General features: G+C 40.5%; 1 protein-coding gene across 3 annotated transcripts in view; it reads left to right on the top strand.

The window, feature by feature from the left end:
- Daam1 (dishevelled associated activator of morphogenesis 1) overlaps window positions 1-12257 on the top strand; it is a 188100-nt gene extending 175843 nt beyond the window's left edge. For all 3 annotated transcript variants that reach the window (XM_008839503.3, XM_008839501.3, XM_008839502.3), the window contains 4 exons: window positions 1678-1738; window positions 4541-4672; window positions 7675-7845; window positions 9433-12257. In XM_008839503.3, the coding sequence (XP_008837725.1) occupies window positions 1678-1738; window positions 4541-4672; window positions 7675-7845; window positions 9433-9642 (574 nt within the window). In that variant the 3' untranslated portion in view covers window positions 9643-12257. The remainder of the gene's footprint in view (window positions 1-1677; window positions 1739-4540; window positions 4673-7674; window positions 7846-9432) is intronic.
- The last annotated feature ends 404 nt before the right edge of the window (window positions 12258-12661 follow it).

Genomic DNA, 12661 nt, shown 5'->3' with positions numbered 1-12661 from the left:
GACTGTCTCATAATAGAAAATAAAGAGAGGGCTAGGGTTATTGCCAAGTGGCCTGTATGAGGCCATATGTTCAATCCCCAGTACCACAAAAAGGAAAGTGTATGAATGTAGTTTCCCTAATGCTTTTGAACAGCAGTTCCATTATACAGAGAAGCATCCTGAGTTAAATGAGGACACATGGTTAAATAAATAGAAGGCCTCCCTGGAAGGGTGTGCTAGTCATTTTCATAGATGCGCACAGTCCCTGAAACCAAGGCAGCCCTTTATGGGAAGCAGGCGTTATGCAAATCAAGAAGCTATAAATAAAATTGAAAGTTGCCAAATTTTTTACCACAAATTTTGCACCATGTTTCCAAGATGAGGGAGCAGGCCATTTTCCCTGCTGCTCTTTCCTTCCCCCTCCTACCCCCTCTCTTTGTATACATATGTTTAAACTGCACCTTTTGCAGGGAATTTTCAAAGAATAATGAGTAGGCCAATTCTTTCCCGCTGTAGAGCTTGGTGTAGGAAATACACTATGTAAAACATGAAGTTAAAATATCAAAGTAAGTGAAAATGGTGAATTCTTTGATATTGTATGAAATATCTGTGAGAATTAAGTTTTAATTCGTAATGTTTAAAAGCTGTGAAAGAGAAAGCGTTATAGGAGAAACCCAGAAATCCCTCCCCTTTAAAAAAGAAAAAAAAAGATGAAGGCAATGAAAATGGAAACTAGTTAGTTAGGACACCTGTAGGAAAAGTCCCTGTTGGTTGGTACTTAAGGCATTACACTGCACTGTTCATACATACCATCAGCAGCCTCAGTGAGCAGCAGGACCCTGACTGAAGAGCTCCTGGGCCTTTGATTCTGGACCAGTCAGTTCCTTTCAGTTTCTCAGAGAGCCAAGTATGGCAAGACTTTTATTTCTACATATAGCAACTTGCTGACGCAAACTTTTTGCACGGTTGAGACATAAACTATTTTTGTACACATGGGAAACATTTTCCCCTGCTATTTTTAACCTGTTAAATATACCTGCTGGCTGAGGCAAACAAAAAGCATGTAGAATAATTCTACACATAAATTCCATACATTTTAAATGCCGTAGTCAGAGCTGGAGAGCTGGCTCAGCAGTTAAGAGCAGTGGCTGCTCTTGCAGAGGACCTGGGTTCGACTCCCAGCACCAACATGGCAACTAACAAACTGGCCCAAACTCTAGTTCCAAGGAATCCACACCACCTTCTGGCCTTCACAGGTATTGTACACACATGTTGCACCTATATACATGCAGGCAAACTACTCATACACATTAAGTAAAGGTAAATAAATTTTAAAAATTAAAATGTTATAATCTGTGAGCTCTGAGAGCAGAAGGGTTTTTATTTTATTACATTTATGTATTCTATCTGTGTGCAGGCGTGTACATGTGTGCACATGCATGCTACATACAGCACATCTATGAAAGTCAGGACTACTTGCAAGAGTCAGTTCTCTCCTTCTAACATGTCCATTCTGGGGAATCAAACTCAGGTGTAAAAGCAAGTGCCTTACCTGCTGAGCCATCTTACCAGCCCTAGTTTTTTAAACATTTAAAATAAACTGGTATGGACCCCCAAGCAGGAAATGTCTAAAGCCATTATCTGTTTAATCCCTATTAAGTCCCATGCTGACTACTAACATGTTGCTATTTACGACAGCATGACTGAGCTGGACAAAGAAATAAGTACCTTGAGAAGCGGTCTGAAAGCAGTAGAGACGGTGAGTGTCTGCTTCCCACTCTAGTTCCCGGTCTCTACTATCTTCCTGATGAGGGTGACCTTGAGGCCTTGAGCTGCTGGTCACCTTGGCCTGCGGTCTACCTAGGATAAACATCTATTGATTTCCCCCCCAAAAAAGACCACCGAGAAGCAGAGGCAGGTTGTGTCCAGTGGCTCACTGCAGGGGGAGCCAGAAGCGAACCTGGAGTGCTACCAGTTCACCTGGGAGGCAGGCTGCCTTGGAATGGGCAGGCTAGCCCAGGTGGTCTTCAAGGGCACTCTTAATGAGGCTAATCCAGGTGGTCTTCAAGAGCATGGTTTACATGTTCTGTTAATATTTGATGTTGACTTTTACCAAGCAATGCAACTTCTCTGTTGCCTCTGAACTGGCCCTTTAGGGAGTATTTAATGGTCACACACACACACTTGGGTATACAGGTTGCGCGCATCCAAGGTGCAGGGTTGTGGTGACCTAGAATTCCTGCCTTCCAGTGTTACAGTTTCAGAAACAGTTCCCTGGCAGGGCCCTGTCCAGATAAGCACAGTAATCCCAGAGGTGTCTGGAGGAAAGGGCTGGATTGAGGCTAGCCTGAAGGCTTGTGAATGACTGACAGGTACTAGAGGAAGCACCTCCTGGAGGAGATGAACTTTGAGCCATGGCTTAGAAGCAGGATGGGGTAAACAGGTGCACAGGAAGGAGGCTGTCCAGGTGCAGAAGATAAAAAAGAGCCAGAGAATGTAGCAGAAGATAGAGGAGACGGAGGAATGCAGCACAGCTGTACTAGACACCACCATGGGGGTGCTGCACAAATTGACCGGCATGGAGGGAAGGCCAGGGATCAGAATCATCTGCAGAGGCCACTCCTGGCTGACCTGTCTGCACTGGGTAAAGGCTTTTTATTTGGAGGCAGCCTGAAAGGTGTCCCTCCTTAAATACATTCAGCTCACTTGTCAGTAATGCCATGGGACTGTCCCTTCTCCTGTTTTAATCACAAACCTTTATACTACACAGTATTGAATTCATTGAAGACATACTGCTAATAAAAATTATTTTATTTTTGTTTAAGATTTAGGAACATGGTTTTCGTGGGTTGAGGGCTGAAGGGAGGTACAGGAATTGATTAAAACTCCATTGCTCTTAGCCCCAGTAGGTCCAGAGTCATAGAGCACCTGGACATCCCTCTGTGGCTCTCTGAGAAAAGCCCAGGCCATCCAGGGTACTTTTGGCCAGGGGTGTTGTCTGAACTTCACTGATTGCCTTTTCTTCCCCTTTCAGACTTTCCTGAGACCCATGTGGCTGTTGTGGCCCCAAAACCCGACAGTAGACACTCTGAGCCCAGTGTCTGAGTTAGCATAGACCAAGACCAGGCAGGGTAGTATTCCAAGGATATTCTGTGGCTTTGGCTTATTAAAGCACAGTGTTGTTGAATCTCTGCATCCCCTGGGTCATATATACTGCAACATGCTCTTCATACAAAAGGGACTACAGAAGCCTTCCTCTCCCCGTGCAGCTGAACTGCTGAGCTGTAACCCTGAAAGAAAACACTGGAGGCAGCAGAGCTTGACCTGTCCCAATATTCATGTGTCCTACTTATGCTTTGCCCAAGTCAGTGTCATTGTGTGACGTATCAGAGATAAATTTGGATGTGGTCTGATAATGAAACTCTAAGATAGTTCTCCATCCCTAGACCCCTCCATCTTTCTCTCTCATACACACACACACACACACACACACACACACTCACACACACTTTCTAGACCAAGGTGCCAGAATTGTGGCCATGTCTTCTAATCAGAACCAACTCCATAATTTGAGTTTTCACTTCTGTCCTTTCATTTGATTCTCACAACAATACAAATATTGCCCTCATTTTTAAATCAAAGGCACTGAGGCCTGGAGCAACATGCCATTAAGAACAATAACCCAATGCCCATGAGCGTTACACGCCTGCTGGTTAGTGTTTCTGCCAAAGCAGGTGGAGAAGAGATTGTGGTAAGGTGCTACTTAGCATAGTTACTGCCAAGACTTGGGACAGGCAGGCCTGAGCTGGAATCCTGCCTCCATCATTGATCAACTTCTTGACTTTGGGTGAAGAATTAACTACCTCTAAATTTTATGTACCTGTGCAATGGGAATAATGGCTCTGCACTCGTAGAGATGTTGTAGACAATGAGGAAGTGCACCTACAGTGGTTGAAATTACTGAAGTGGGATTTCCGTCATCTGTGCATTCATCACTATGGTAATGGAGAATATGGAAAATTAATAGGAAACTCATCTCCTCCATGCCTGTTCACCAAAACCTAATGGTACTGACAAGAAGAAAAGGGGTCAATGATTATGGTGCCACGTGCTGCAGTCAAAGTTGCACTGACTTCGATACCATGGTGTGGGAGGTAAATAGACTTGGGGGAGGAAGAAAGAAGAAAAAAAGTCAAGACACCTCAGCACAGACTGTCAGCCAGCAGCCCCATGCTTTCATTCACAGATGCTTCCAAGCCAATGTGCTCCAATTGATTGTTCAACTTCTGTTATATTATTCAAATGTTAATTTGCTTCTAAAACCAAAATGAGAAATCACTGATAAAATACTCAGATAATTAAATAACTGTTCTCAGATATGCATGTACACATGAGCCTGGCCCTGGCATGGAGAGAGGACGATGGCTAGTCAGAGTAATGAGGATGTTTTAGATGTGTTTGCTATATGAGTTATTTAACCTGAGGCCCGTGGAATAAGAGACAAGATGTGTATGCATTCAAAGCATATGCTGTCATCATCCATCCACTCCCTGTGTTTCAGGAGCTGGAGTATCAGAAGTCTCAGCCCCCACAACCTGGAGATAAATTTGTGTCTGTTGTCAGCCAGTTCATCACTGTGGCTAGCTTCAGTTTCTCAGATGTTGAAGACCTTCTAGCAGAAGCCAAGGACCTGGTAAGCTTCCCCATGCACTTGCTTGTGTAGTTTGTTGGGGCTGAACTTTGATTTTGTTTGAAGATACTGTCCTGTTTGGGAAGCAGCAGGAATGGGCTCCAGACACACACCAGGAAATAAAGAAACAGAAAATTGTTTCCCCAATTCCACTGTTGTGTGTTGCAGTTGTGTTTTCATCTCCAGGGTAGGGACTAATTGAAATACACCTTTGTTGGAAGTAGAGAGATAGCTCAGTTGTTAAGAACACTGGCTGCTCTTGCAGAGTACCCAGGTTCAGTTCCCAACACTCACATGGTGTCTAACAACCATCATCCAGAACTCCAGTTCCAGGGACTCTGACACCCTCCCTCTTTTCACCCCCCTGGGCATTGCATGAATGTGGTGCACTTACATACATGCAGGCAAAATACTCATACACATAAAATAAAATAAAATAAACCAAAAAAAGTTTTTTTTAAGAAATATGCCTTTGTTGTCTAACTGGCCTGTGTTGCCTTTTGGTTAGCAAGACCTTGAAGGTAAGGAATGGTATAAACTAGTATACGGTGGCAGTTTTCCCTTGGATACCACTGGACTGAAATGCTCATCTCTGGAACCAGAGGAAACAATGAAAACCAGAAGCATGAGAGACCAAGGTCACACACCTCCATGTAGCATGGTTTCGGAGACAGAGCCTCAAGGGGACAGGATACCACCCCTGCAAATATGCAGAGCATGTTAACTGAGATGCATTTTAGCTCACAGCCTCATTACAAAAGGAACATTATTTTAGTGAGACATTTCTTCTTGTGATTCTTCCTATTTAAGATTTTGTTTTCTTGTGGTAGAAAAGGTTTCTTGGCTAATAACCAAAATTTCTAAACACACCCACTTATGTATACATAAATGCACACGTCCTTTTTGGTTCATAAGCAATATTAAGTCCATTCCCCACCTAGAGTTCTGCACTCAGTTGCCATCCCTCTCCTTTTACTTAAGTCTCCTTCCAAACTTGAGTGGTGGTGTCAGGTGTTCAGTTATTGGGTGTGGATGATTGGTCTGAAGTTCAGAAGCTCACTGTGTTCACAGACATCAGCTAATCTCAGTGCTACCCTCAAATTTACTAAATAAATAAGACATGATGTGCCAGATGGCTGCCATTAGGGGCCCAGCTCTGATATCCCACAATGGGAACTAGGCGAATGATGTCCACGGGTGTGGTCCAAACCTCCACTATGAGAACCTCATCCATATCTTGTATTAGCCCTTCCACTTTGTAGAAAGGACACCTATCTTGTAGCCCTCATATAATACCTAGCTCATTAAGGAGCTAAAACACTTTAATAATAATCAACTGGTTATTATTTTTTATTTAAACACACATACAGAAACCCTACTTTTTTGTGTGTGGGAACTTTAATCTGGCCCTAGGTTCCTTCATATTTCTAAGACTAAAATATACATGACTTCATCACTGGAATTCCTAGATAAAAAGATCATTCTGGATTGGTTTGAAGTGCATGAACTTGAATATTTTAGAAACTCGATTGTAGACTGTTCATTGCTGTTTTGTTCATTCCAGAACTTTTAGAAATTATCTTATAAAGCCATGAATCAAGCTGGACTACACCAATGTGGGTGTGAAGAATGTTATGTTTTTCCCTAAAGAGCTCTCTTTTATAATAGAATATTTCCAAATAAGTAAAACTGAGAACAGCTCCACATAAAGAGAAAAGTGGTGGGAAGACTTATAAATTTTAATAGAGAAAGTAGCAAGATGGTTTGGTGAGTAAAAGCACTTGCTGTGCAAGCCTGACAACCTGAGTTCAATCCCCAGAGCCCACATTTGAAGGAGAGCACAGACACCTGAGAGTTGTCCACACATACAACACTTTCACACACAGGCATGCACAAGTATTAAAGTTTAAAATATAAAGTAGTTCTAAAATATACATAAATATGTATCAGTCAAAATTATTTTAAGAACATTAAAAACATTCTCTAGGATACATTATATTACTATAATATCTGAAAATTTGACAGTATAGTGAATGCATGCGAGAAAAATAAAATCAATTACATGCTATGGAAATGAAGACAATAAAAACCTTGGTCTAAATATGAAGAAAATAAAAGGTCAAAAAAGCAGTTGATTAGCACAGGAAAAGCGACGTCAGTTGACCTTGAAGCCTGTAACACTGCCCTTGGTGGTACCGGAGCAACAGTGTTAGGTCCTTATAACAGGATGCAGACAACCTGGAGGGCCTTAAGCTTGTGTGATCGATAATTCAAAGACAGTCAAAGGAAAACTATTGAGTTATGAAACTAAGCCCTAGGAGAACTAAAATCAGACATGGTTACAATGTTTACAAAGAAATTTCATATTCATCGTATATTTTTATTTAGATTTTTTAAATTATCCTTAATTTTGTATTTGTCTTCTTTAAAACGATAGTCATTAAAAGGGTTTCTGAGACCTAGGGTAGGAATAAAGTATTCTCAGTCAAAATCTCTGGGTGGCATTAATGATCCCATGACCAGTTACTGTTTTCTAGTTGGGACCCAGGAAATCTAACAATGTTAGCATTATTTGTGATTAAGAAAAGGTACCAGCTCCCATTTGCTTTCCATACTCACCCTATGGCACCAATAAGTGAAAAGCTAAAAGTGCGAGGTTCCCCAGCCCTGCTCCGCTTGCCATTAGTTTTTGTGTTGTAGGTGTTCTTCCCTGTACTATTTTGCTTTCTTGTTTTTGCTGTCATTTCGTTAATACAAAGCCATAGAAGGTAATCATAGGTGTTAAGCTGAAATGAGGTCAAGGGATACACAGCTTCTAATTTCCAGAACTGTTCAAATTCTTTCTTTAGAATTAACAGATGCGTTCAGCAGCTGAAGAGAGGTAATAGACTGACTACAGTCCACCAGCTGTGTTTGAGCTTTAGTCCCTTCTAGAGAAAATTCAACTTGACCATGGAATTAATTCTCTTGGAACACTAAATTTTTTTTTTAATCTTTTTTTCCAGTTCACTAAAGCAGTGAAGCACTTTGGGGAAGAAGCTGGCAAAATACAGCCAGATGAGTTCTTTGGGATTTTTGATCAGTTTCTTCAAGCTGTGTCAGAAGCCAAACAGGAGAATGAAAACATGAGGAGGAAGAAGGAGGAGGAAGAGCGGCGAGCTCGTGTGGAGGCTCAGGTGAGAGGAAGGCCGCTCAGTCACCTCCTGTAGGGTCCTTGACTGCAACCCTTGGTTTTGTTTGGTTCAGTCTTTCCTTTGGCGGAGCTGAGGACCAGACCCAGGGGCTCACACATGATAGGCAAGCCCTCCTCCACGGAGCTACATCTCAGCCCCAGCCCTTCTTCCCAGCAGTACTGTGCTGTGCTATCAAGGACATAACTGTGTTCTCTAGTGGTTCTGGGAATTTAAGTTAATACCACATTTCTTGAACATTTTGACAGTTTCCCACATCCTTCTATTGGAACTCCTTTTCTTGGAAATTACCTTCAATAAATAATCATAAATTTTCATAAAGGCAGAAGCATTCTTTATAATAGCCCTAAACTGGAAATATTTAAAGGTTTTCCAAAAGGACATTGATTCTCATTAATGCATAGGCATATACAACAAAATATTTCTGGCTGTCTGTAAAAGATGCATCTTCAAAGACTGTTTAATCATTTGGAAAAGTTTATAGAATTGTTTTGTAAATGAAATCTTTTATTTTTGTTTGTTTAAAAAGTAAATCTTAAGCTGAAAATAACTTAAGGGCAGAGCACTTGCATAGCATGCAGGAGGCCCTGGGTTCAAGCCCCCAGTACTGCCCCCAAATGTTAATGTAGAGAATAGCAACACCAAAGGTTCAAAATGGTCTCTCTTAGATGCTTTCTTTCCCCTTTTATCTGAATTATCAAAATTTCTAAAATGTATGTGTATTATTTAGCTTTGAATGGCAGTAACCTGGTCCAGGCAGGACCAGTTGGTATAGGCTGAGCCTTTGATATAGGGGGACTGGTCTGCCATTTGCTTTAGTGTCTCTAGACCACAACAACCCAATCCATATTGGGGTCTGTTAACTTTCTTGTTCTATTATAGAAATACAAATTGCCTCAATTGCTCTTTTTTTATTTATTTATTTATTTTTGTCTTTTTTGAGACAGCGTCTCTCTGTAGCCCCAGCTGGCCTGGAACTCGCTATGTAAACTAGGCTGGCTTTGAACTCACAGAGATCCACCTGCCTCTGCCCGCCAAGGGCTGGGATTAAAGGCATGAACCACCACGCCTGGTCCTTCAATTGCTCTTTTTTTTTAATATTTTATTTTATTATTTTTATTTTATGTGTATGCGTGTATTGCCTGCATGTAGGTAAGTGCACCTGTGTTGTGCAATGCCTGTGGAGGACAGAAGAGGCTGTCAGATGCCCTGGAACTGCAGTTACAGACAGTTGTTAGCTGCCATGTGGGTGCTGGGATTCAAGCCCGGGTCTTCTGCAAGAACAACCAGTGTTCTTAACCGCTGAGCCATCTCTCCAGCCCCTCAATTGCTCTATTTTTAAACAAGAATACAGTGAAACTTAGACTCTAGATGGTGAGGGGGCATTTCCTTCTGCTTTGAGCCCTCATACCCCCCACCCCCTTTCACATGCTCCAAACATGCTAACAACTACTAACAACTACAGCCAGGTGGAACTGGCTCAGTGTGATTCATTTCCATTTGTCACCTAATTCTCTGCTAAGAACCAAATTCATGTTCACTCTTGTCTAAGAGGTTTCTTTCTGTGTGCAGCTCAAAGAGCAACGGGAAAGGGAGCGTAAACTGAGAAAAGCGAAGGAGAACAGCGAAGAGAGCGGAGAGTTCGATGACCTGGTGTCAGCTCTACGCTCAGGAGAAGTATTTGACAAAGACCTTTCTAAACTGAAACGGAACCGCAAACGCATTTCCAACCAGGTGACAGACAGCAGCAGAGAGCGACCAATCACAAAACTTAATTTTTAATTTTTCTTGCATCCTTTTCTAGAAAGCTCAGTAGCAGCCCTTTGAAGTGACTAGAGCTCTTCATTACACTGCCTTGCAATCCAAACAATGGCAACCTCTTCCCTCATCTGTGAGTGAAGGTGTGAATGTGTGTGTATGTAAATGTATGTGTATATATATATGTGAAAAATGTATATAGATGTCTGAGTGTGGTTTGGAGACCCATGTGTATGGTTAAAAGTTTTATGTTTATATGTGTGCTCAGAAGCTCTTCATGTATGCGTTCGTATTGAGTGGGGCTCATTTTCTTTCCCTGAATACCATGATTGTTCAGAAGCACAATACTCTCTCCTGAAAGAGATGACAGACATTCCCTAGCACAAAAAAGGAAAAATAATAAATAAATAAATAAATTAAATAAATAAGTAAATAAATAAATAAAGGAGGAGGAGGAGATGAAAACAAGAAGGAAAAAATGGCTTGTCTTCTGAAATATCTTATGGTTTTCAAACTTGGTAACATTTGAAGCTGTTTTCACTGGTAGAAATGGAGTTGGAAGAATACAGATTTAAGATGGCTTTTCGGTGGTGGACGGAGTGAGCTGTTGCCCACATCAGTGATTAACATGAAAGAGCCACTTAGAGCTCCTGACTCTGGTGTGGGGTGCCGTCTACAAATTGAGAACATCTTGCACACATTCGTATCATGTAGAGTATCAATCAGAATTCTGTTATATATTTAAGGCGCGAACATCTGCCCCTCCCCCCAGTTTCATCAAGTTTTCTGCCAAGTGCTCTTGATGATTTCTTTAACTTGTTTTCAAAAAAAAAACACAATCTTAGGTGGCACCCATACCCTTGTTAAAGGAAAGGATTTCCAGGTCCTATTTGTTGTTCTAATAATATTGATATCTAAACCTGAAAAATAAAATTTCCCTGCCCAAGACTTAATGGAAGAATTGATTCCTTGAAGGGATAAAGATTATTTTTAATGGGGCACTTTTTTTTTTTTTTTGGTGTTTTCTATTTTCTGTTTTGTAGGCCAAGCTGCATGTTCTGTAAATAAAGTTCTGGAATAAAGGACACTCACAGTATCACAGTATACACAAAATGTCAACAGCATCCACAGAGATGTCCAGATCTATTTATCTCAAAGAATATTTGAAATGGTTGCTGTTATTTGTTGTCATTTTAAATTGTATGTCAATAAAGCTACCTGTAAAATTTCAGTCCAAAAAATAAAGCTCTCAGGGAGAAATGAATGAAAACAACAAGCATTAAAAAATAAAATATAGATGCTTACCATTAGCCTACCAACTCTTAATATCCTTAAATTATATGATATATAAAGAGGACTGTTACTTTTGTTTCCTTTGCTTTATTTATTTGTAGTAGGATGGGGGGAGGAGACTAGACTTTTTTCTTTCCATCTAGCCTGTTGTGGTTTGGTTTCCTGTGGAGAGAGTAGTTTTTCTTATTGCACTAGAACATTATTTACTCACCAAATTGAGTTTTCTGTCAGCTAGCAAATATTTATTAAGCACTTACTATGTACCAGGCATAGTAGAGCTGTAGTGGTAAGCAAGACAGAGTCCCTGTCCCCCAAGGAGCTTACATTCTGATGGGGGTCTTCAGGGATGATAGAATACCAATGTGCACACTATACAGGAATCATACTATTTAAAAAATAATTTGTATAAACTATAATGCTTAGTGCAGATGGCAAGGTATCTGTGCTGTATGAAAGCTGTGAAATAGTGCTCTAAGAATTGTCAAGAGCTGTGTTTTTTACATTTTTTTTCACTGCAAACTTAGCGACTTTCTAGCCATTATATGGAAGTAAATGACTCTTGCAAATAAAGCACTCATAAATTCAAAGCAGAGGTGAAACTCACCCAGCCCCTAGTTAACCATGGTCTGCACACACCATGTCCACACTGCCCATGGAGACTTGGCTCAAGGGAGCTTGGAGAAGAGGAGGAGTGGGATAGAATGAAGGTTTTCTCTGTTCCTGAACTAAAGTGCCTCTATGTATATTCTTTTCTATTTATAGCAGGAAAAATTTGGTCCAGCTCAACTTTGGAACTGTATTTTGAAAATGGCTTTGTCTTACAGTTTAAGGAGTAGACAAGTGGAAAGAGTCACAAAAAAAAAAAAAAAAAAAAAAAGCGAGTTTGTGTAGCATGTCCCTCTTGCCCTTTTTTTAATCCTTGTCGTTTTGATATGGCCATCCTGGTAGGCCTCCTTTGCCATGTCTGGTTTTGGTTTACTTCCCTAAAAACTGTGTGCAGGTAATTCCATGTGCCATTGTTGAAACAAAAAACTACTTTTTAGACTGGTGCTGGTGTAAGTAGCCACTTTTCTCTCTTGGGTGTGTATTTTAAAGATTTTTTTTATTAATGCCAAAAAGATGAAGCATTATAATTTGTAAACTTAATTAAATGTCATATCTTACTAGCTTAGTAGTTGGAACCACTTAGTCTTTAAGTGCAAGACTGTTGTTATAGTACCAAGGAAAAAAATGTTGTGTGTGTTATGAGACTGTACATTTTTTAAAAAATAGCAATATGCAATAAAGATGACTTCATTGGGTGTACATATATGCTTTCTATGGATTATTAAAATAGTATCATTAAACTTCTTTGTGCATTCCTCTATTGAATTTAAATATAGCAAATTGTTCAGTGAATCAGAAGTATATACATATTTTTAATTTGTGCACACTGGATCCAAATACAGCTTTCTGTTGTGACAGCATTTCATATATCCAGAGTGCATAAGCTACCTCTTTCTGTACATGGATTATGTGTCTCTCATATACTCTGTGTTACATGTGGTTAGGGTTACCTGGTGACATTATTCAACTGGAACATAGAAAGAAAATCTCTAGTCTCCAGAATTGAAACCTTTCTCTCTTGAAGCATTTCTGATGTACATCAATATGGGAAGTGTTACTTGTGTAGATGAAGATATGTCCAATGTCCTCTGTCACTTTGACTGCCTAGGCACCTTCTGTCCAGTGTGAGATCAAGCTGAAAAGA

Source organism: Nannospalax galili, unplaced genomic scaffold (assembly GCF_000622305.1).
Source record: "Nannospalax galili isolate Female #2095 unplaced genomic scaffold, S.galili_v1.0 scaffold336, whole genome shotgun sequence".
Classification (NCBI taxonomy): Eukaryota; Metazoa; Chordata; class Mammalia; order Rodentia; family Spalacidae; genus Nannospalax; species Nannospalax galili.
The sequence above is the reverse complement of the archived record's forward strand: the minus strand, read 5'-3'. Positions and strand labels throughout refer to the sequence as shown.